At 43.6% G+C, this 24919-nt stretch overlaps 1 protein-coding gene across 1 annotated transcript in view; it reads right to left on the minus strand.

The window, feature by feature from the left end:
* TRPC5 (transient receptor potential cation channel subfamily C member 5) overlaps positions 1–24919 on the minus strand; it is a 138480-nt gene that overhangs the window by 36471 nt on the left and 77090 nt on the right. Inside the window, exons 3-6 of the mRNA XM_036839958.1 lie at positions 18656–18992; positions 17151–17290; positions 12149–12471; positions 1813–2008 (exon numbers count right to left, since the gene is read on the minus strand). Coding sequence (XP_036695853.1) covers positions 1813–2008; positions 12149–12471; positions 17151–17290; positions 18656–18992 — 996 coding nt within the window. The remainder of the gene's footprint in view (positions 1–1812; positions 2009–12148; positions 12472–17150; positions 17291–18655; positions 18993–24919) is intronic.

The following is a 24919-nucleotide window of genomic DNA, read 5'->3' on the forward strand; positions in this document are numbered from 1 at the left end:
GTATTCATGATGGTTGGCCATGACTCTAGATGTGTGAGATGATATAGACCCTATTAAGGCCATCTCTCTGCAAACCCCACCCCCCAGCTCTCCCTCAAGCTGAGGTGTTTTCTTCAGGTGCAACAGTAGGTAGCATGAAAACACAACTTACTACCAGCAAGTGAGAGAGCTGGAGTTGAAGATTTCTACCCTTCCTAGCAAAATGTCACTGAGCTCAGTAGGAGATGCTACAGCCCTATCTCTCTTTTCCTCTGCCATTAGGAACAATCAGCTGCAAGACAACCAGGGAGAAAATGACAAATGCCTCAGCATGAATATTGCCATCTTTGGTAGGAGTAGGGGGTTTAGCTGATAGGCATAGTGGTGGAAAAATAAGCCCCTGAAATTCTATGCCTTTCCCCCTTATAAAGACAGGCTAGGAGTGAGCATAGAGTGTTTCAGAGTTGTTGGCCTAGTTGGGTTTGAAGGAGAGAGAGAAGTTGAACTATATTCCAGTTCAAAAGCAACAGATAGAATTTCAACCTAGAAGGGACCTTGAGAGCCTATCCTATTCATCTGTAGACACTCAGACTCACAGGATATCAGAGCTGGCAAGGATATTAAAGACCATCGAGTCAGACATACAAATGACCAACAGGTACATGTAAATCAAAATCACAATGAGATATCACCTCATACCTGTTAGAATGCCTATTATAAAAAAGATAAAAGATAAGTTGTGGTGAGGGTGTGGAGAAAAGGGAACCCTGGTGTACTGTTGGTGGGAATGAAAACTGGTGCAGCCACTATGGAAAACAGCATGGAGGTTCCTTAAAAAATTAAAAGTAGAGCTACCATATGGCCCAGAAATTGCACTTCTGGGTATTTATCTGAAGGAAATGAAATCACTGTCTTGAACAAATGTCTGCACCCCCATATTCACTGCAGTATTATTCACAATAGACAAGACATGCAAACAACCTAAGTATCCATTGATGGATGGATAAAGAAAGTATGGGTAAAGAAAATATGGTATATATATATACACATATACAACTAAAGATACAAATTCACTGATACTCAAGTAAGCAGGACCTCAGATAGCCAGAACTCCTTTGCTAATACTCCGTTTCTAGAAATGATAGTTAGATCATAAGAAAATAAGCTAAGTTTAGATGTTTATTTTGACATCAAAAACCAGGACAGGGCTTGGACTGATCCCATATCCTATACCTTCGCCATTTCTCGTTTAGAGTAATAAGTGCTACTGTTCTAAATGATAACATGATGGTCAAAGATTCAGCGATAGACTCTACTTAAGAGCATGTCACAGTGGACTGCAGTTACTCATACATTGTTGATAAAAATAAAAAATAGCCACTCTCTGAGAAGGTTGTCCTTGGCAATGGACTGCTCAGTTTTGGGAGGGAGATGTCTGCAGTGAAGATGGAGATAAAGCCCTCCCGCCTAGAGAACTGGATCAGCTCAATCAACCCTGGAGATTAGTGAGGGGATATGTTGTAGCCAAACTGCTCATACCTCCTGAGCTCTTCTTACTAAGGCAAGAAAATGGATTCAGAGATTTAAACATAATTTTAACAGGTAACCCAAAAGTCTTATTAACTAGAACATCTTCTAGACTACTGAGATCCAATGGACTAAGGGTCCAAACTGAGTTACCTTGGAAAGAAATAATTCAATCTAATAGCTGGAAAAGCTAATGTAAAATAACTAAGGCAGACAGACTATATCATTGAGTTTCCAATGGGCTTCAGGCCACTGTGACCACTCCTGAAACCAAGGTAACCGCCCTTCGAGAGCAAAGCTACTCACGGCAATAAGCTGGTAGGAGTTGTTCATCATGGCGATCAGCATGTTCAGCAGCACTACCAGGGAGATGACGTTGTATGTCCCAAACATGGTCGCTCCCACAAACTCTGTGAACTCGTGTCTGGCTTTTACGTTGGTAACATAGAGATTTAAAAGGCCGAATACAGACCAGAAGAGTGACTGAAGGGTTTCAAAGAGCCTAAAAGAGATCAAAGAATAGGCTAGTTAATTCTCTAGGAGGAGCAAGAAAAGAGCAAAAAACATGAGGTGATTCGCTTAATTAATAAGGAGGCTGCCTGATTTGCATCCCAACAGGTAGACTCATGATCTCACGTATTTTGGTCTCTTCCCCAACACGAACCAGCCAGGTCAATTTGTTTGTTCCCACTTCTATGTCTTATGCTTTGCCTTTGCACCTGGAATACCATCTCCCTCTTCTCAATCTATGCAGAGCCTATAATTTTCCAAGATTTATTTCAAGGGCTACTTCCTACACCGAACTTTCTCCTTCATCTTCAGACCACGTGGTTTACCAGCTTTCTAATTACATAGAGGCAGTAAGTGCAGTGGCTAAGAATATGGTGCTTGGATTAGATTGCCCTAGGTTAAAAGCTCAGCTCTGACACTTGCCAGCTGAGTGAACATGAGCAACTTACACCATTTCTGATACTTCTTTTGTGGCTCCCACAGGGCCCAGAATGGAGCTAAGCTCAGTGGAGGAGCTTAAGGATTCTTGAATGAACATTTATATGAATTATTTTTAATGATATATTAACTAACAATTATTGAGGACTTAACTATATAAGCATACTAGGCACTTTACATACATTAACATTATGATCCTTATAAAAACTTTATTGTTACTGCTGAGGAAACAGAGGTTCAGAGATTGAATAACTTGCCCAAGGTCACCCATTTATATGATTTATATGTGCTGAGCCAGAATTCAAATCCAGGTTCTTCTGACCTCCCCAAACCACTGCATTATTCTCCATTAGGTGGCTTCACAAATTATGGTTTCCTCTCATAGTCTCCACATCCAAATATGTAACTTTTGCAATGATATGTTTTGGGGGTCCAGGGTTTCTTTTGCATCATATTCAGAAATCTGTGCATACAGCGATACAGTGCAGCCAGCTCCTGGGTGGCACAAACCAACCTTTTCCCAAGCACACGGAAGAGGCATAGAAGTTAAGAAATGCTACTTTAAGAATAGATGTAACTTCTCAGTTGCTCAAAATGTGTTGTTTTTGTAGCCCAATATATTTTGAGAGGCTGAGGGATTGGTTCTTGGGTTCATTTCGGGGGTATGTATGGGCAATATTTTAAAGATTTCCTCTGTCTGAGGGTGGTCTTACCCCTGATCTCTGCATGGCTGTCTCCTTATCATCACTGAGGTCTCAGTTCAAATGTCACTTCCTCAGACAGGGTCCCCAGGGTCACTCTACCTAAAGTAGCTTCACCGGTTATTCCATATCCTGTTGTCTTGTTTCAGTTTTTTGGTAGCACTTAAAACTCTAAAATTATATTATTTAGTAAATTTTTGTTTAAATGTTGATTTTCTGTTCATCCCCACTAGAATGTAAGCTCTATGAGGAAAGAGACAGACATACAGCTACTATGTACCTGGCACGTACTAGGCACTCAATAATATTTGTTGAATAAATGAATGAAGACATATCACTCTTACAGTTATCACTGGATTAAGGTCTAGAAGATTCCAAACCCATTGACAGTTGCACATTCAGTAGGCTGCACAGTGAGTGTTAGATCATTTTGATGAAGGTTGTGCTCTGCAGTGGCCTGATTCTCAGGGGGCCTCCTTCGGGGCTGCCTGGGCAACAGGCACATAGCCCTTTTCAACCGGTTCGATGGTTCTTCTCTAATCATTGTGGATAGCTGCCACTATCATTTCAGCATCACATTACTTGAGAGCTAGCCAAGAAGGAAGAAATCTGTTTTTTGTTTGATGAAAGTAAGTGCCAGATGGTGAAACATTTGAGAATCAACAGTAAGATGAGAGTCTGGACTTCAAGGGCCAGGGAACAAGAACCAGGATATGGCAAGTCAGACCTATCACAGGATCTGAATTTCCAGGAGATTCTACAAGTCAGGGCCAGGCAATACAATGCGTCACAGAGCCAGGCAGAGTTTCAAAAATGGGGCAGATATAGGGTTCAAGAGTCTGATTCTGTTAGGAAGGCCTATCTAGGACCTGGCCGTGTCCATTTGAAGTCAGGGCAGGCAGGAGGCCAGCAACGGCACAAGAAGCTAGCCCAGCAGCTGGATAAACAAAAGCCAGGGAATATATAGTTCAGAAAAACAGAAAGCAGCTGCAGCAAGTAGGAATGACACTGAAGAACCAGAGTCGCTGGAAGTTGAGTGTCCTTGAATATAGAAAGCACTCATTATGTGTTTGTTGATTGCATGACAGCCAACAAGGCCACAAGCCAGGGCAAGTATGTCATCAATATGTTGGCAGGGTCTTACTTCATCAGTTGCTTCTCCAGAATGGATGATGTTACACTCCTTCACCCCCAGCCCCATAACAATGAAAATTGCAATGGTTAATGCTTGAGCGTAGAGTTTAATACTAGCCATTCCAATGACTGATAACAAAGTTTCCTAAAAGTGAAAGTCCGGGCATTTAAAATCTGCCCTAAACTGTGGTGATATTCTAGTTAGGGAAACCCTATAGGTATAACTGTACAAGAGATAAGAAAAGGGGTAAAGATTGTTCCTCAGTTTTGGCAGTTGATAGTGAGAATGCCCTTGACATGAGGCACAAAATGTCACAACATGGTCTGGCCATTAGGAGAATCTGGTTTATTGAAAGGCATGCCCGGATAAAATGAGTGACTGACATTTGGGGTAGATAAGCACATTTGATGAGACATCTATAGGAAGCTCTGTCTTCTAGGCTTCTAGACTCAGTTGAATTCACAGGGAAAGGGCCATTACCTAGGGGTACTTGGTGGTCAGGTCCATAATACAATTATCACAGGGATAGAAAGACTTGCTGACCAAACTGCAGATCCTAATGCCAAAGGAATATTATTTTGATTTTAAAGGAGATGACCTGAGAGAAAACAATCAGTCCATTTTTATTTAGCAGAGAGTCAGCAAACATATGGAACTTGCTAGCTCAACAAGGGGCACAAAGTGAAGATACAAAGATTCAAGAAGACTTGATATTAACTGTTGGGAAGACAAATCCATACCATCTGGTTAAGGGGGATTTGTGCATGTTGGGAGCCATCCATAAATAGATCACAAAGCTAAGAGCTGCTCAGTAGAATAGAGATGGGAACTGTAGTTCTCATGACCCTTGCTGAAAGTCCTGTCTTTGAGATGAGGACTTAACCTTTCAAAAGGTAGCAGGAGGGACTTCCCTGGTGGTGCAGTGGTTAAGAATCCGCCTGCCAATGCAGGGAACACGGGTTCGAGCCCTGCTCTGGGAAGATCCCACAAGCCGCAAAGCAACTAAGCCCGTGCGCCACAACTACTGAGCCTGCGCTCTAGAGCCCTCGAGCCACAACTACTGAGCCCACGTGCCACAACTACTGAAGCCAGCACGCCTAGAGCCCATGCTCCGCAACAAGAGAAGCCACTGCAATGAGAAGGCCGCGCACCACAACGAAGAGTAGCCCCCGCTCACCGCAACTAGAGAAAGCCGGTGCACAGCAACGAAGACCCAACGCAGCCATAAGTAAATAAATAAATAAATATTTTAAAAAAGAAAAAAGGTAGCAGGAGTATAGAGAAGATTTACCCCTCTGGACTTCATTCTGACCAGTGAAGAACTGGAGGATATACCAGAAGAGAAAGGTTCCTTGGGAGAAAGCAGTGCCATCATCCTTTCACAAGTTGTGCTGATAACACACATGGAGCAAAGGCATGGTCATCTCTTTGGTTATCCCTACCCATTTTGCGGTTCCCCAGACCTGCAATTTCTCATTTCATCCTGCCTTTGACAAGCTTCTAACTCTGTTTGGAGTGCTCCCACCCTACTCCCAACCTCTAGTCTCTGCTTCTGTCCTGTCTCCTTCTCTGCCCAACTCTTGTTTGACCTGCCAGGCTCAGCTGAAGCCCCACCTCCTCTAGAAGTTTCCCCTGACTCCTTTCCTACAAGGTGGGGTTAGATGATCCTCTTTTATTCTCCCATAGCAGCCCAGCCTTAGTCCATAAAGGCACATGTCATGCTGTAGAGGCAAGAGAGGCGAGTGGCTAAGAGCAAACTTTAGACACCTTTACTTATTAACCATATGGCTTTGGGAAAGTGGCACAGCCTCTTTAAACTTCAAGTTTCCTCATCTCTAAAATGGTCATTTGTAGGATAAATACTAACTGCTATCATTTATTGTGCTCTTACTATGTGCCAGGCACGCATTGTAATATTTGATTCTCAAAATAACCCTATGAAGTAGCTACTATTCTTTTTTTTTTTCCAGATGAGAAACTGAGGCACAGAGTGGTCACACAGGCAGAAAATGGCAGAGGTAGGATTTATACCCAGCTCTTCTGACTCTGGAGTCCGAACACTTAACCACCTTTTCTTTTTTTTTTTTTTAATCACATAAAGTACTGCGTGTAACACACTTGGCACAGTGCTCGGCATATAGTAAGCATTAAAAATGCAGCTATTCTAATTGTTCACTTGTGTTCTCCATTAGACTATGAACTTCTTGAGGATAAGGATACCATTTACTCAGTATCCTCATTGCCTGGCACATAGGAGTTGCTGAATCAATGTTGAATAAATCTATAAAAGATTATAGAAGCACATAAGTAAGGAAAGTATGAATGAGTGGCACCCTTCCCGTGATAACAACAGCAGGAAGGCTATGAACTGAAATTAGGAGAAAAAGCTGAAGATACTCAATAAGGACCTTTAAAACCTGGTCAGAACAAAAAGAAGATCCTTTGATGGGGACCGAGTTTGTATCCACATAAATAAGATGGGAAAATATGGGCTGAATGTTGGGTAGAGAAATCACCATTGGTTAAGTAGGAATAGCCACAGATGAATGATGATGGTCTACAAGGAGGTCCCAAGTGACCTGCTAGGTCATGGCTCTGTCCTCTTTAGCTTTACAGGTATTCATGATTATTGCAACTTCACACAACTATTTTGCATACCTTTACAAAATCAGTCTCACACTTGCACCCCTGGATACAAGCAAAGACTGAAACTTGTATGCCTGGATTGAAATCCTGACTCCGTCACTATCACCTTTGTGACTGGGAGCAGTCTGCTTAACTGCTTTGTACCCTAATTTCTCAATCTGTAAAATGGGCAACAATAATAGTGCCTACCTCAGAGCATGATTGTGAGGATTAAATGAGTTAATTCATGTCAGGCTCATTTTTTTAATAGTACCTGGACCTAGCACTCAGCAAATATGCTATTTTTATGACTTTTATTAACCTCCCACCTAAATCCAACCTTGTTTCATGTTTCTTTATTGTCTTTATAGATGGTCATTCATTTGCATATCTAGTTGCAGCTATGTTAGTTGTAATCATAGTGTGTACAATTTCTGTGTTTTTAACACATTATTGACCGGGGGATTTTTGCAGAAACTAACACCTGGGGCCGTAATACGTCTCCCGTCAAAAATGTGTTAAAAATCACACATTTCATAAATGTAATTTTAATAGCCACCCAATATTCCACCCAGCGAATACCAAGCCTGAATGACAGTTTTATCAATGCTTTGGATGAGAATAGGTGGCAAGCTTTTTAGATCTTCAGACGATACAAGACGGGGAGAGACAGCTAATAGAGTGGACGACAGAATCAAGATTCAGCAAGATTTCAACAGCTTGGAGCAAGGGGCTGGAACTAACAAGATGAAGTTCAGTAGGGATCAGTGTAGAGCTTTGTTCTCTGGCCAAGTGCCCACGTACAGGATGAGGGAGGTAGGAGAAAGGCCAAGGGTTTTCGCTGACAGCAAGTTCAAAGTGGATCAGTAGAGTGACAGAGCTGGCTAGATACTTCAGCCATGTGAGGGGGGCAGAAGCAGAAGTGAATCTTCTAGAATTAAAGATAGGATTGCTACTAGAATTCATCCTTTCATTCAGTTGTTCAATGGGCATGTTTAACCCCTTTATGGTAGGAGCAAGGCCTCTAAAATGGGGGTCTCAGTCTGGTGGGTAAGAGAGACAACAAATGATTAAAATATGTTATCTATTACATTATTATTATTACTAGTACCTTTATTATTATAGGTTATCTATTATAATGGAGATGGACTTAGAATGCCATGGGAAACACAGAAGGAGCCTGTAACCGGGAGTGGGGTCGGAGCGGGTAAGAAAAGGCTGGCCAGGTGGGGATGGGCATTCCAGGCAGAGGGAGTGGCGTGTCATATGCAAAGGCCTGTAGGGCCGAGATGCTCTCCTGAAGTTGGGAAGAGCAAGATGTTGACTATGGAGGAGAGGAGGGAGAGGCGGGAGAGGCGGGGTCCAGATTCCCAGGCCCTGTAAGCTATAGGAAAGAGGAGAATTTTCTGCTGGAGAAGATACAGATCCCAGGCAGGCATGAGACCAGGGGGCGACAAGATAAGACTAGTATTTAGAAACTTCTGTGTGATGGGTGGGAAATTGTTTGTGGGGGAGACAAGACTGGAGGCAGGGAGACCACTTAAGACCACTTAAGACCCAGCAGTTTTGGGGAAAGATGGTTTAGGCCTGAACCAAGACAGTGGGGTATGTGTGTGTACAGAGGATGGATTTAAGGGATATTTAGGAAGTAGAACTGACAGGGCTGAGTGTGAGACAGGATGTGTTGCTTGGGGGAGAGGGGGAGAGTCCCAGATGACTCCTGGGAGTCTGCCTGGTGTCATTGAATGAGATGAGGAATTAAGAGGGAAGTGGGTTTGGGGTGGGGATATAGAGATGAGGAATTTAGTTGTGGACGTTGTGTTTGAGAGGCCTGCGGCACAGCCAGGTGTGTTCAGGAGGCATCTGGAGTTGAGGGTCAGGACTTCAGAAGGAGAAGCAGCACCACCAAGTTAGCTTTTTGCCACTTCTGCCCTGTTTCTTCCCAAGCCCCGTGCCCGCAGAAGGATGCCTTCTCAATTGCCAACAGTGGATGAAGGCCTGGTACTTCCAGTATTGAATACTAAACTCAAACCACCAACAGTACTGTCATGTGGTTGTCAGCAAGGATAACAAGGTCCCCCTGAATTGTGTGCCCAGGAAAATTTTTCTTTTTTTAAGCTGAAGAATAGCAATGACATCTCTGGAGAATCAGAAGGAAAAGGGTGACAGCAAGCAGATGCCATAGTTTACGTGAGATCTGTTAACAAGCTCCCTTTTCCCCTTCTCTAAAAACAGAGTCTTTCTGACGCTCTAAGTAGCATGTATTTTAGCAGGTATTATAAATGCCTGAGTTGAGGCATTTAAAGGAAAACATAAATCTGAGTCAGACTTCTGTGGAGGAAAAAAGAAATCAACACCTAGAAGGGAAGTTAAGGTAACATTACTGCTGATTTGCCCCCAGCATGACAATGCTTCTTCATACCTGACACCCCAAGATATAATTTCATGTACGACAGGTGCCCGTTCTTGTCAATTGTCCCTGCTGGGCAAGTGATGAGAGCAAATGTCAGTTGGCAACAGGGGTGTTAATAATCACTACAGACTTACAAGGAGGCATTTCATAAACTTCCTCAGCAGAATTCACGTGAGAGGGTCATTGGCAGGGACCTGGCCTCCTGGAAGGCACCTTGCATTCAGGTGTGCAATTCTGTCGAATGCTTTGATGGGAACAGATACAGTCTCCTGGTGCTCAAGCCACTACAAAATTACTCTTTGTATTGAAAACAGGTTGATGTGAGTTCTGTCTCTAGACTAATGCAGGAGAGGAAGCAGTTCCTAGTCAAGAGGCACTAGCGAGGTGACCAGTTGCCTTTGTCCACTCCTGGTTGGCTTCACCAAAATGGCAGTATCTCTTTGTCATCCCATTTTGGCCTCTTTTCCCCTTTCACATAAGTCTGGTTTCCCCATCCAAGATTTTGCCCTGAGTTCTGGGAGAAGAGGGAGGGCGTGTGGCCTAGTGGAGGGGGTGGGTGCTATAAAATGGGCAACGGGGCGAGTCAACATTTTCCAAACTTTATTCACGGGAATAGCATCTTGGTCAATACATTTGGAAAAACCTCTCCCTTTACTGTAGATTCACAATGGAAAGTCTCTGAGAAGCCCTGCAGTGGAGAAACCTTAAATTTGTCCTAGCATTTCCAAAACTCACTTGATCAGAGATCTTGTTTTCATGTCTATTCATATCCCTGTGAACTGTGGTTATTTGTCATCCATTTTAGGAAATGCTGCTAGGGGCAAATAATAAGGGTAGGCTACATTGCATTGCTTTTTCCCCTCTCTATTGGTGCAACTTGGGGTCAGGCAGAAACCCTTTTTTTCCCCTGGCCTTTGTTATTTAACACATTTCAAGAATGTCTGAGTCCATTGATCTGCCCTAGTTTATAGAGTTAAGGGGGAAAATTGTATCTCAATTTAATGACTAAGCATCTCTCACGACCTTGGGGTAAGTGCTGTGATTACCAGATGACTGGCACTCTCCAGAACAGGGGCTGGAGATGGACAAGGTGTAGGACACTGAGTCCGGGGTAAGCTCAGGACTGCTTCTGGAACCTAACACGTTTCCTGACATGTGCTTATTTTCTTTCTCTTGTCTGTTTCCCCTAACAGTGATTTGTGAGAAAATAAAAGCCATTCTGGAAGCTTAAAGGTCCTAGAGAAGTAGGTGTTGGGTTTACAAAGAAAAGGCACAGGGGTTCCATAGGTCCAGAGGCAGTGGACTCATGGATGGAGAGTCCTGAGCTGTCTCCTGTGTCCCAAGTGGGAAAAGGAGACATTTCCAGTCACTGCTTGGTGCCTTTTGGCCCACCTGAAACCTTAATTTAACCCCAGAAGTTGAGCTGACTCTCATCTTACTTTTAGCCTGTCTCTTCTGCATCTAGGAATCAAAGATTCGTCATCCCCCTGCCCTTTTATTTATTTTTCTCTTCCCAAACCACATGTTTCCATGAGCCAGGGCTGTTCTAGCAAATCCCATTGCTCTGACACCACCTAAGCGGTCTTAACTCAATTCCAACCTGTGGGTATGGGGAGATATTTTCCCCCCATAGCACCAATTCTCTGACACCAGTTGGGTGTCCTACAGGTCAACTCAATTCTGACACTCCTGGAAGATAACGTCAGATTCCATGGATTAAGAGCTCAGTCCCACAAGACTGCTCCCCTTTCCCCCATTCCCAGATGCTAATTACAAGTCCAGGTTGTCCCCTGTGCTTCTGACCAGCTGGCTATAGATCGGAGCTTCCCACAGCCCTCTCCTTGGCTTTGAGTACCTCACAAAACTCAGAGAAACATTTAAATGACTAGATGACTGGTTTATTATAAAAGGATACAACTCAGGAACAGCCAGATAGAACATGCATATGGCAAGGTATGTGCGGGGTTGCAGAGCTTCCCTGCCCTCTCTGATCACCCACTTTCCCCAAATCTCCACGTGCTCACCAGCCTGGAAACTCTCCGAACTCTGTCCTTTTGGGTTTTTATGGAGGGTTCATTACATAGTCAGGGTTGATTAAATCATTGGCCATTGGTGATTGAACTCAATCTCCAGTCCCTCTCCCCTCCCTTGAAGGTGGAGGGGTGAGACTGAAAGTTCCAACCCTCTAATCACATGGGGGTAACCGGCCCCCATCCTTAGGTGAGGTCCAAAAGTCACTTTGTTAACACAGCCAAAGACACCTCTGTTGTTCTCATCACTTAGGAAATTCCAAGGCTTTTAGGAGCTCTGTGCCAGAAATGGGGACAAAGACCAAATACATATTTCTTATTATTAATCACAGTATCACAAGGTGCATTCAGATAACGTTGCACTCTCCCTTTTTCTTTGTTCTTGATTCAGAACAGTTACATTCGCCTCGGCAATCACTTGTTGAGAGGTATAGCCTTGCCGTTTCATTTCCTTGGTTAGTGATGCTTTTTTGAGCGAGGAATTATTTACCCCTTCCCATGAATTCCTTTAAAAATATGGGATGTGACCAAAATAGTTCAGAACTAACCCTTTAGGTGAGTTCCTGGGAGCCCGTGTGTGTTTGTCTCTTTCCTCCCTCACCTAACTCTACTTCCTGTCCTGGTCCCCTGGAGGGAGGGAAGAACCTTCCTCCACTTCAGACCCTTCGGGTTGATCCATAAGTGAGCTCTGCATGCACTGTCAAGGGGCAGCAATGAAGCTGTGGATGGAAAATAGGGCAAAGAAGGAGAAAGCAGACAAAAGGCAGAAGAGGAAAGGGGGGAGTCTTACGTGGAGAAGGCATTGTTCTGTTTCTCGCATCGGATCCCCTTGCAGTTGTTGGGCTCATCGATTGCTCTGGTCTCATAATAAAAGTAAAGCTGGTTCAATCCATTGGCAAAAGCCAGCAGTACCAGGCAGTAGATAAAGAGGAATTTCAGGATATCAAGCAGCATGCGCCCCAAAGAGATCTGCAGAGGCCCTAAGTGGGAGTTGGCTGTGAAGAGGGATATGAGACGCAACGAACTTAAAATGTTGGATATCGCAAAGAGAGCTTCTGCAATCAGAGTCGGGTGCCACATTTCCCATTCTTCCCTTGGACGAGAACCATTATACTGGAAGAAACAACAAGTGCACAAGATGAGAGGTAGAGCGAGCATTTAGAAAACTTTCCCCTCTTTCCTCCCTTCTGCACCCAAATAAAGCCACGAAAGTAAGCATCAAGCATTCATTGATACAACAGCTGCCCCCGTGGTTGGCACTATTTGTCTTTTTTTTCCCACCCAATCAATACATGATGCTATTAAACGCTCTTCCTCCCACTCTCATCGAAATATATACCCAGCACACAGATGTAGAAAAATGAATTTCAGAGCAATTATCTGGAGTAACCACCTGTAGTTTATCAACAGCCATTTTTGAAGTGTGAGTTGACCAGATTGTTGGGAAGTGTCCCTGGAACAGAGCCACAGGTATGCCCAGATTACTCTGCTTCCTAATGAGATTTCACATCAACTTTCCTACCCAATCCCCCATTTTGTTCTGAGCACCGCAGATGACTTGTAGTTACTGAAGGACAAGCGACAGGTTCAGTCTCCTCAGTGTGCAGTGTTCATCTTGACTTCCCTGCTGACTGCAGTTTGGGGCTGATAGAGCATCCTTAGAGGGTCATTACTCAGAGTTTTCTGCCAATACTCTTTTCTCCCATACTATGACAAATGGCACGTCAACCTTCCAGGTAGTAAATTTAGTACTGCCCGCACAGTGGTGTATGGATGTATTTTATTGTTCCTTTGACAGTCTTACAAGTTGCAATGTCCCTCTAGCACAGATGAAGAACCAGGGGGTTGAAGGAGGGGAAGAGCCAGGGTTTCTGGGGTTGGCTGCCCATTTTTCAGTCTTGCCTGAGCTTTCAGCTCCTGGAACATTAGAGGTCGCCTTGTGGAAAGATGGCTTCGACGTGAGACCTGAGCTCCAGTTTGGGCTTTGTCGCTTAAAACTGCCTCTCTCCCTCTCTCAGTTTCACCAGAGAATGAGGATAATATCTACTCCTACCCACTGCACATGTCTGTGATTATGTATCCATATGTGAGCGTCTGTGTACTCCATAAGGGGAGGTGTTATGGAAATATAAGAAATTGCTTTTTACCTTCCCCAAGACAGAAGTAGATTTTGCCTGGAATTCAATCTGAAGCATATTGACTTGAGCACTCATCTAAATATCACAATTTCTCAGGACTAAATGTAAACAACTTTCCGGAGAAAATGTTGCATCGAGGGCCAAATTATATTGTTAGCATTTCTAAAATGTGCTTCGCTTCCAACAACTGAGGAAACTGGTGTTGTTAAAATCATTGTGTGTATCCAATATTCTTCACTGTCAGAGGAGTTTGGAGAAAACTTGCTTCTGTTTCAGATAGACTTGGGGTGGCCCATTGGTTTTACACACTCTTGGCCAAATCTTGTATCTCTCTGTTTTTCTTTCTAAAGAAAACATTTGCTGCATCGTTGTGAGGGGTGGACATTGTTATGCCTGTTTTACGAGTGGAGGAGCTGAAATCCAGAGAGGCAGAGTGAGTTGCTTAAGGTCACACAGCAAGTTGGTGGCAGAGCCAGGACCAAAACTCAGGTCTCTGCACACTCAGTCTAGCACTATTTCCGTTAAATATCACATATATGATAGTTGATATCACAGCACATATGTTAGATAGGCCTTTACAGGTTTGGTGGTCTATGTGAAAGATGCAGATTCTTTGCTGATAACAAAACAGACCTATATTTTAAAACTAGGTACTCTCAACTGGAACATGCATAGCTCATAATTGAGGGTTTTCTCTCTCCACAGGCACACCTGTAACCCCAGGGAAGTCTTCTGCCCATGGGCTGGTGAGTTTGGATTTGCAGGCCAGTCAAAAGTGTGAAAGGTGATTCTCGTGGCAAATCTATGCTTTGCATGTATATTTTTGGAGAAAGATATTATAGAATACGATAGCAGGGAATAAACTTGGAGCTCGTTTAGCCTACGTAGAGGTCAGCAGACTTTTTCTGACAAGGGCCAGATAGTACGTAGTTTTGGCTTTGTGGACTATATGGTCCCTGCGGCAACTACTCAACTCTTTCCTTCTAGAACTAACAGGCAATACATAAACAAACAGAGGTGGCAGTGGCCCCGATCTGGCCTGCAGATCATAGTTTGCTGACCCCTGATCAAACGCCTGGAAGATTCATTCCTCGATTCAAATTCATTCCTTTGAGCTCCTTAATGTATTGAAGCTCTGCATAAGTTTTAATTTCAAGATGTGGTTCCATGGAAAACAATTCAAAGCTTGAAATCCATTGATCTAGTCCAGTTTTATTTTTCAGAGGCAGTGTCTGAGGCTCAGAGAGGTAGAAGGATGGCCTGTGGTAATCCAGCTAATCGAGCTCATAAATATCAGAGCAGGGATTACATTTACGTTTCCTGACTCTTGAGTTAGTGATATTGGGAGGCAGGTGATTTTTCTTATATTCTTTGTGGTGGAATGCAGCTTGAAAATTGGCCTCTACGCTTTTCAAAGGGGGGTGAACTCAAAAGCAAAATAATGTGAGGTGGAGTATATATACTGTTGACTAGTTTTTCACTCTAATGAAGGATCTTCTTAAGGCCAGTTTATGCCATGGTGCTTCTGTACTGCCTCAGTACAATGGTGATCTGAAATATTTCAAAGGGCCTGGGGACCAGCCCTGTGTCTTTACCTCATAGAGGTTGGCTCAGCCTACTTGGAGAAGTTCATTTCAGACTGGTGTGCCTCTGTGCAAGAGTGGACCAGACTGCCCATTGATAATTTCTCAATGAAAATCCAGTCTGCATGTGGAATGTCTTGCTTTGTAACTTCTCCTTTCTTGAGAAGGACTCCAACTTCTTGGCAAATGTCTCTTTTTGGGTTAAATGTCAGTTGAGGGGCATTTACTCAGTTTAGTAGAGCTGATTTATCCTTACAGCCTATGGTGGGGAAGTATCTGGTCCTTGGAAGGCTTGCCAGTGAAATTGGACAGGTTATGTGATTAACTAATGTTGGGCATCTGTTGACACATTTTCACATCCCCAAGGGTTAATCCTTTTGATCATTTATTCTAAACTTTCCTGTTTAAGCAGAACCCACCAATTTCTAGATTGATAATTTGTTGTCCCTCCAGGATATAAATACCACTGCCAAAGGAAGAAATTTTTTTTTTTAGGCAAACAGTGTTACTTAGTCAGCAGAGTGCCAGAATGACATGGATTTCATCCAGGCACATTAACCAGAGATTCAAACATTTTCCTTACCAGCTTTTTCTTGTAATGAAGTTGTAAGTATGTGTTAAACGATCACCACAAGTGAAAGCATACTCTTAGGCTTTCAAAAATGTTTCAGGACTGCATTCAATATTCACGCTCCATGTAACTAACTCCAAAGGTCTTAAAATTTATGCAATATGCATATTAGGGATATAAAAATAAACTAAGTTGGCGATTTGGGGGACAGCCATATTCCCATTCTAAAACTCCTTCATGTGGGATTTAGTGCCAAAAAGCATGACTGACTAGACAGTCTTGGAGATGGAGTTGTCAGCCTTTCTCACACTGGAGCAGTTCAATTCAGGGTATAGGGAGCACAGCCATTCCATTATCTAATGAGCACCAAACTCGAACTCAGAGCCTGTGACTACCCAGCATGAGGTGCTGGACATGAAGCTATTTTTCAGGATAATTCAGGCTGTACCTTGTGCAGGGACAACATCAAGGTGGGGTGTGTGTGTGTGTGTGTGTGTGTGTGTGTTATCTAGATTCGTAGAGAGACATAAGTTGGGTGATACTCGAAAGGCGGGATTCATAACAGCTTGAATGATCATCCTGGTGGTGGAAGTGATGTGATTCTAGGGCTCTGCTCCCTATCCTATGAAGAACACTTGAGGGAAGTGTGCATATTTAGCTCTGAGAAGAGACAACTCAGCGGGTTAGGGAGAGATGACTTCATATTGGAAGCACTTTGTGGAGAAGGAACAGCCTTGTTCTATTTGACCCTACAGGGAGGAAGGATTACTAATGGATGTGTCACAGGGAGAATACTATTAGAAAAATACAAAGTAGCACTTTTTAATGAAGTGACAAGTATTGAGAGAGGCTTCTGGAAATTCAGTGACTTTCCTAGTCTCTGCCCTGTGCAAGCATCAGTGGGCCATCTTCTTGGCGAGGACATTGTAGAGAGGACGTAAACGCTAACTGAGATGGGTGACTGTCAGAGTTGAAGAAGCTAAGAATTCATTTGCAAATTGCTCCATTCTCCACTTTCTTTGGTTAGGTGGACACTGCTTACAAACCACTGAAAGAATGTCTGTTTTATGGTACTTTTCCGCATGGACTGAACTGTCATCAGCACTTTCCTTCTAAACTTTTTTTTTAATGGGCATTATTTATTTATTTATGGCTGTCTTGGGTCTTCGTTTCTGTGCGAGGGCTTTCTCTAGTTGCGGCAATTGGGGGCCACTCTTCATCGCGGTGTGCGGGCCTCTCACTATCGCGGCCTCTCTTGTTGCGGAGCACAGGCTCCAGACGCACAGGCTCAGCAGTTGTGGCGCACGGGCTTAGTTGCTCCGCGGCATGTGGGATCTTCCCAGACCAGGGCTCGAACCCGTGTCCCCTGCTTGGCAGGCAGATTCTCAACCACTGCGCCACCCGGGAAGCCCCTCCTCCTAAACTTTTTATGCTCCCACAGCTAAAGCTTAATGTAACCAAAATCATTGTTTAAGAAAAATGGCGAACGTTCCAAGTTACCTTGACATAGGCCACGATCTTCAAGGAAATAGTTGCCAGGTAGAGTGAGTTCATTGCAAAATCCATCAGGTTCCACCAATCATGGATGTATTCAGTAAATCCACCATCCCACATTTCCTTAATCTCCCCCCAAATGAAACCTGAAGAATGGAGGCAAAAGGTTTATTTCTTCACAGCGTCAGACTAGACATCATAGCAGGATTCCCCCAAATGAAGAAAGAGGAAATCAATGAATGAATTGGGGGTCAGTGGAGCCCCTAGAGATAGTAATAACTTTCTTCTTTCTTTACTACCTCATCTTCCTGTCTTGAACTTGCCAAGGATAGGCTTTACCTAAAGATGCCTGTATGTTATAATTTTCTGGATACTACTCACTTTTACATTGTTACCACAGTTACTGGAATGTTGTTGCAATTCAGGGCGTCTGATTCTACCCTGTTCCCATTTTAGAGTAGGGGTAATTTCATCAATGAATTATTTAGGTCAATATTATCCCATAGTCCTTAGTTTCCACTATGTGCTAGAGGGAAAACTTCTCAATGAGTTTTGAGGTGAGCAAAAGCTGGCCGTGGTCCAAAGTACTGGATGTTGGGACTGAAGCTAGGCTATGGGACCCAGAATAATTTAGAATCCTCTTTTCTCCTCTCTCCTCTCATTGCGTGTGGGTTTCATGGAATTCTGCCTGATGGCATAGATGTTTCTTTAGCCTTGGAATGTGGAAAGCAGTAAAAGGTATGGCTGTGGTCTAAAGCAGTGAGTCTCAGACTTTAAAATACGTGCGAATCGACCGGGGATCATGCAGATTCTGATTCCACAGACCCAGGGTGAGACTTGAGATTCTGCATGTCTCACAGGTCCCCAGATGATGCTGACGTTGCTGGTTTGGGGACCACAGTTCGAGCAGCAAGGACTTGGAGGATGGCAATGCATTGGAGGGTCCAGTGCAATGGAATTATACCTGCAGGCTTCTGGTAAGGCTGCTTTAACCATGAACTGTGTGGATTTCCCAAGGTTTCCCTCCTGGTTGTGAAATCAGTATCCAAATAGGATGTGGACCCTGAATAAGTACTGGGATTGTGTGGAGTAGTCGCAAGAAAGCAGCAGATCCAAGTGCCACCCCTCCCCCCCAACCCCAGTTATGGGAAAGGAGGCATTGAATAGACTGAGCCGCACTTGCCCTGCCTGGCTTACCTGAGCCTGTCCTGACTTAACACTTGGCTTTCCCTCTAAATCAACTGACGGACAACTTCCTTGTCCTTGATGACGTTAGGTTAGCTGAAACAAGCCTTGGGGACACTGTCACTCTCACGGTGAACCCTGTGGTGCTGAGCGGCCAGGGCCTGGGGAAGAAGGAACCACATTTCTGACACTCCCAACAAAGGACTACCCCACTGCACAGAGGGAAGGCGCCCTAGTTCAGGGCCAGTCCAACTGCCTATTCCAGTAGTTTCTTTAGACAGGACCAGCAGGCAGTCTGGCCATAGCTCCTGGTCTCTTTGACTCACCGAGAACCCAAGGCAATATCATCCATTCCACTACAGTCGGGGGAGGCCCCTGCACATGGAGGTCCGTCCTGATGATGTGCTGAGAAGCCAGGAGAAGCATGAAGAGGAAGGTCAGATATGACGCTGTGTGGCAGATAAACTTGATAAAGGGTTTCTTGATGAACAGCCCAAGGTTGCTCCTGGGTGAGATCAGATAAGCAATAGACAGCATGGGAAACAGGAACCCAATGGTCATGCACGTCAGAAGCTTGACTACCCAGTGTTTCCGCCGCCATCCAGGGAAGCCATCGTACCACAGAGTGGCAAGCAACTGTTGGCAGTTGGGCTGGGCCACAAACTGGGAAAAGAAGAGAACAAGTCAGGCATCTGGGATGTTCAGGTGGAAGTCTACATTCATAATAGCTCTCCTAGTTTACAGCCAGCTGCACGGCCAATCCCCAGAGGAGGCCTGATCTCCAGGCTCCCACGCGTGGGTCTAACCTCAGAGACAGCTCTACATGTCAAGCTAGGAGACTAGATCTTCCTTAGGGTTGATTGTTTGTTTCATACATTAAACAAAATCAATCACTCTGGTTTGTGCTTTGGCATGGCCCCCTATTCCCCCTCCCACTGTGTTAGGGAGATGCTTCCCCGAACCTGGCTCTGCATCAGAATCATCCAGGGAACACGAAAAAAAAATCCCAATTCCCAAGTCACACCACAGGCTGACTAAATGAGCCTCCCTGGGGAGTAGAGCCTGGGCAGCTGTTTTACAAAGTTCTCCTGGGAATGTACATGCCTCTTAGTAGAGAATCATGGGGATGTTTCATTTCAAATGGATTCACTTTTACTCATTCCCCTAGCTTACATGAGGTCATCAACAAATGTGTACTTTGGGCAAACACAAACTGGCAGCAAATAAGCTCATGCCTGTGGCTGTGGTTTGGAATGGAAATGAGTTCCCTTTTTGATGTTTTCTTTTTTCCCTTTTGGTTCTGAGCACCTCTTGGTTGGCTAGCAAAGAATCAGGTTGCTACTTTGCCGTTTATTTAACACGCTCTCTAGTCTAGACATGCAAAGGAGGCAAAGCTATTTGGGGGCCAATATTATAAGACAGTATCTAACTCAGCTGGGATTTTACTTAAAGGCAATCTACAAAGTGTCAGTGATTAATAGTTAAGAGATCATCAGCATTGCAAGTCACCCTCCGGCTGCTACTTCCTGGTAAGCAACTCAATAGGGAGCTTAACTGTCAGCAATGATTTTAAATATTGCCTCTATCTGATTACTCCAGCTTCCCATGGGAAAGGTTAAACAGCACTGCACCATACAGCTTACTAGTACAAAGGAAATAAAATTCTTCCATCATTTACCTAACACCCAAGGTACACTAGCCCAATTTTACTGTCAGTATATCTGTGAAGGTCACTAGCTTCCCACCAAAACCATTCTTCTCTTCCTTGAGCACAGGCTGGACTACATCTCCCAGGCTCCCTTGCAGTGAGGCGTGGCCACATGACCAAGTTCTCAATAATGGAATGTGAGGAGGAATGATGAGTGGCACCTCTAGGCCTGGACTATATATGTCCCCCATGGGTGCTCCTCCATGTTCTCTCCCCCTTCTTGCTGAGTGGGGTGTGGTAACTCAGGGTGGCCTAGGGGCTTCTGTCAGGCCGTGTCCTTCAGTGACCATGTGGAGGAGAACTATCTCGTTGACCAAGAATATGTGTCTTGGACAGTTACATGACTGAGATAATTCTATTGTGCTTGAGCCATTATCCATTTTAGGGACTAGCCTACCCTAAAGCAGTTTACTATTACTAGATGACAAAAAAAAAAAAAAAGCTCTAAAGTCTTTTTATCATGTGATCTCATTTTCTCCAAAGATGTTCATGATCCCCCTTATGTCCTCACATCTCCTTTTCACACATTTACACACAAAAAGACAAAATCCTATACAGTCCCTTTCTACTCTTCTTGGCATTATAGCTTATGCCAAAGGCTGGGACGAAAAGGTCCTAGAAAAAAAAAGTATAGAAAAGTAGAAGGGTAAAGCGAAATATTTGGATGCAATGGGAGAAGCACTGGGAGCACACAGTCTAGTGAGGGAGACACATATATAAAAAGGCAGTTACGAAACAGCCTGGTAATGGATAGGAAAACAAGGCATAATGGGAGCACAAAGGAAGGGCAAATTTGGACTGCTCTGCAAAGGCTTCCTGGAGCAGGTGAGACCTGAGTGGAGCATTAAAGGATGTGTAGAAGCTGGTTAGGTGTAGTGAGGGAGACGGGAAGAGAGTAAACAGCCAAAGTAGCGGGGATAACATGACTAAAGGCATGGAGGTGAAAAAGAGCAGGACTGGTATGGGGAGGTAGAGCAGTCTGGGGAGACGGCTGCTTGAGCTGCAAGGCTGTGGATGGCAAGAGGTGAGGCTGGAGAGGTAGGCAGGGGTTGCAGAAGATCAAAATGATAGTCTCTGGAACAGTTGTGGCAGTCAGTTTTTGGAAAGTAACTTGTAAAGCATTTACCATATCCTGAATTTGCACTCTTTGCAGACTTGTGCACATATACTCCACTTTCAGAATAGTTTTGCAAATTGTACACAAACAAACAAAAAGGGTGGAAGCTTTTTAATAAAGAAATTGCATTTATAAATGATCTGTATTAGAATATAAAAATCTCCAGTTAGAGTCAATTACTACCCGTGTTGTACAACAGATACCTTCTATTTTAGTCACTAATAAAGGGCTACACAACTCAAAAAAAAAATGATAGTCTTTGGCCATTATAAATAGTATGACTCATTTTAAGAGCAATGAGAAGCCATAAATGATAGGTTTGTGTGTGTGTGTGTGTGTGTGTGTGTGTGTGTAGGGCAGTATAGTAGAGTAGTTAAGACTATAGACACTTGAGCTAGACTGCACTGGTTCTCTCTGTTCTTCAAAGTCTTCATCTAAAGAATGGAGTTAATAATAGCATCTGCCATATAGGATTCACGTGAGGATTAAGATCAGTTACTATACATGAAGCACTTAGAACTATGTCTAGCACATAGTAAGGGATCATTAAATCTTAGCTGCACATATCATTATGCATGTGCCAGAATCAGATTTGGACATTAGAAAGATCCTTATGGTTATTGAGTAGAAAATGGACTGGGGGCAGAGGGTGGGCAAAACTAGGGGCAGGAAGACCAGTTAGAAAGCTGTTGTCAATGTTGTACAAAACGATCGTGACTCAGACTAAGGTAATGGCAGTGGAAATGGAGAGATGTGCTCAGATTCAAAATATAGTGAGGAGGTAGAATTGGCAGGATGTGGTGATGGGTGGGAAGTGAAGTAATATATAGGGTGAGAGGGTTAAAGGGAGGGAGGCTTCTCTTTTGGGGGAATTGGTGGACAGTAGTGCCATTAATCGAGAGTGGGAACACTGAAGCTGGAACAAGTTTATGGAGATGCATGCATTTTTATACCTGCTGAGTTAGATTTGTCTGTGGGACATCTAAATGGAGATATCCAGACTGTAGTACTGGTGTTACACAGCAGGGGTCAGCAAACTTTCTCCGTAAAGGGCCAGATAGTAAATATTTGGGACTTCGCAGACCATATCGTCCCTTTTGCAAAGACTCAACTCAGCTGTTTCAGCACAAACTCAGCGATACATAATATGTAAATGAATGGGTGTAGTTGTGTGCCAATAAAACTTTATTCACAAAACAGGCAGCAATTTGTAGTTTGCTCTTCTACAGTATTGTCCCCCAGCTGCTGCCAGAACCAGATATTTGGACCACTTTGCCATGGTCTTTATGGTCTCCTAGGACTTCTTCTCCTTGTGTATCCCCAATAACTCTGACCCAAGAAATCACTCTCCCCTAAAGCAAAAATGCAGATGTGAAACTTCTTTTAATAGTGGATATGACCATCCAACCTTTATTTTCAATGCCTCTGCTCTGATTTTCGATTTGGCTGAACATAATACTTTTTTAAAATTAATTAATTAATTAATTAATTAATTTATTTATTTTTTAGCTGTGTTGGGTCTTCATTTCTGTGCGAGGGCTTTCTCTAGTTGTGGCGAGCGGGGCCCACTCCTCATTGCGGTGCGCGGGCCTCTCACTATCGCGGCCTCTCTTGTTGCGGAGCACAGGCTCCAGACGCGCAGGCTCAGTAGTTGTGGCTCACGGGCCTAGTTGCTCCGCGGCATGTGGGATCCTCCCAGACCAGGGCTCGAACCCGTGTCCCCTGCACCGGCAGGCAGATTCTCAACCACTGTGCCACCAGGGAAGCCCTGAACATAATAATTTTAAAGTTGAACAGGTTTTTATTTTCTATTTTTATATCTGACAAGAGTAGTATGGGGTGGTATGGACTCTGGCAGAACAAACTGCAATTAGAATATTATAAAACAAACTTGTCTTAAGCCACCATGTAGTATCTAATCCAAACACATCTGTGAGCTTTGAAAGCACAATCCTAATTCCTGCTTGCATATTGAAGTTCCAATTTGAGTTTATTTAATCACTCTGTAGTTGATTTCAAGAATGCCTCACAAAGAGGGACTGCAGGAGAAACAGCAGTGCCTATGTGTTGTATGCTTGATTGCACTATAAAGGCCAAACTGTACAGAGCCTAGAGCAATAGTTTTTAGTTTTGATGAAGTCCATTTTATGTTTTCTTTTGTTGCTTGTGCTGTTGCAGCTATATATAAGAAACCATTACTCAATCCAAGGTCACAAAGATTTACACCTATGTGTTTGTCTCTGAATTTGATAGCTTTACCTCTTATACTTAGGTCTTTGATCCATTTTAAATTAAGTTTTGCATATTGTATGAGGAAGGGGACCAACTTCATTTATTTGCCTGTGGATATTCACTTGTCCTGAGGCAGGAGATAGATGGGCCCCAGGCTGAGCAGCTAGAGTCTGTCCCCTGTGGACAGATACTCCAAGACAAAGATAATAGCAGGAGCAAGGAGGAGCTAAGCCCTGCCCAGATAACAGATAAAGAGACCACATATTTCTCATTCTCGAGGTCAAGGAGACCTTCCCAACTACACGTGCGCAGAAAGGCTCCTTGGGGGGTCAAAAAGGGAGGAGGCGCCACCCCATAGTAAGTGATGTCAACCTACCCATAGGCCTCTTCGCTAGAATCCATCTTGGTTAAGAGGTGTGCTCGCACACAGGGGAGAACCCTGAGATAAACCAAATACAGACTCAGAGCCAGGCAAAGCGAGGTGATTGGCCACAGGAAACCCGGAAGAAATGCCCCATATAAGTGATTCAAATTACCACGCGGTGTAACTCTGTCTCTGAGCCTGCCCGTGTGAGTCTATTCACACGTACTCTTTTTCCTCCTGATAAACACTTGTTTCACCACTTTCCGTCTCTTTGTGGAAATTCATTTCTGCAAAGCCGACAGGCCAGGGCCTTGTCACTGGCTACTGTCCCTGATGGTCTAATGATTGGATTCAGTGTTCTCACTGCTGAGGCCTGACTTCAATCTCTGGCTGGGGAATCGAAATCCTGCTTCAAGCCAGTGCAGGCCGAGGCCACCCAAGATCAGTCCCAGCACCATTTTTTGAAAAGACTACTATTTCCCCATTAAATCGTTTTGGTACCCCGGTTGAAAATCAACTAACCATAAATGTAAGGGTTTATTTTTGGATTCTTAATTCTATTCCACTTATCAATAAGTGTATCCTTATGCCAGTACCCCACTGTCTTGATTACAGTAGCTCTGTAGTAACTTTTGAAATTGGGAAGCACGAATCTTCTAAATTCTTCGCTCTTTTTCAAAATTGTTTTGGCTATTCTGCCTCCATTGCATTTCATGTGAATTTTATGATCTTCTTGTCAATTTATGCAAAAAAGGAAACTGGGTTTTTAATAGCGATTGTCTTGAACCTGTAGAACAATTTGGGAAGTTTTGCCCTCAGTGTATGTAGGGGGTGAAGTCTGATAGGTAAGTCAAGTCCCTTAGGAGTTGCAACTAGGAGCTATTCTTTTTTTTTTTTTTAACATCTTTATTGGAGTATAATTGCTTTACAACGGTGTGTTAGTTTCTGCTTTATAACAAAGTGAATCAGTTATACATATACATATGTTCCCATATTCTTAACATAGTCAGATTAACTACCATACAATAAGTTCTTATAGTGTGCCAGACACTGTACCAGATTTTCACAGAGATCATCTCACAGCAACCCTAAAGGCAGATATCAGTATCATACCCATTTTACAGACGATGAGACTGAGCCCCAGCTCACATTCTTGGTAAGTAGTGGAG

The sequence above is a fragment of the Balaenoptera musculus genome, chromosome X, assembly GCF_009873245.2.
Source record: "Balaenoptera musculus isolate JJ_BM4_2016_0621 chromosome X, mBalMus1.pri.v3, whole genome shotgun sequence".
Classification (NCBI taxonomy): Eukaryota; Metazoa; Chordata; class Mammalia; order Artiodactyla; family Balaenopteridae; genus Balaenoptera; species Balaenoptera musculus.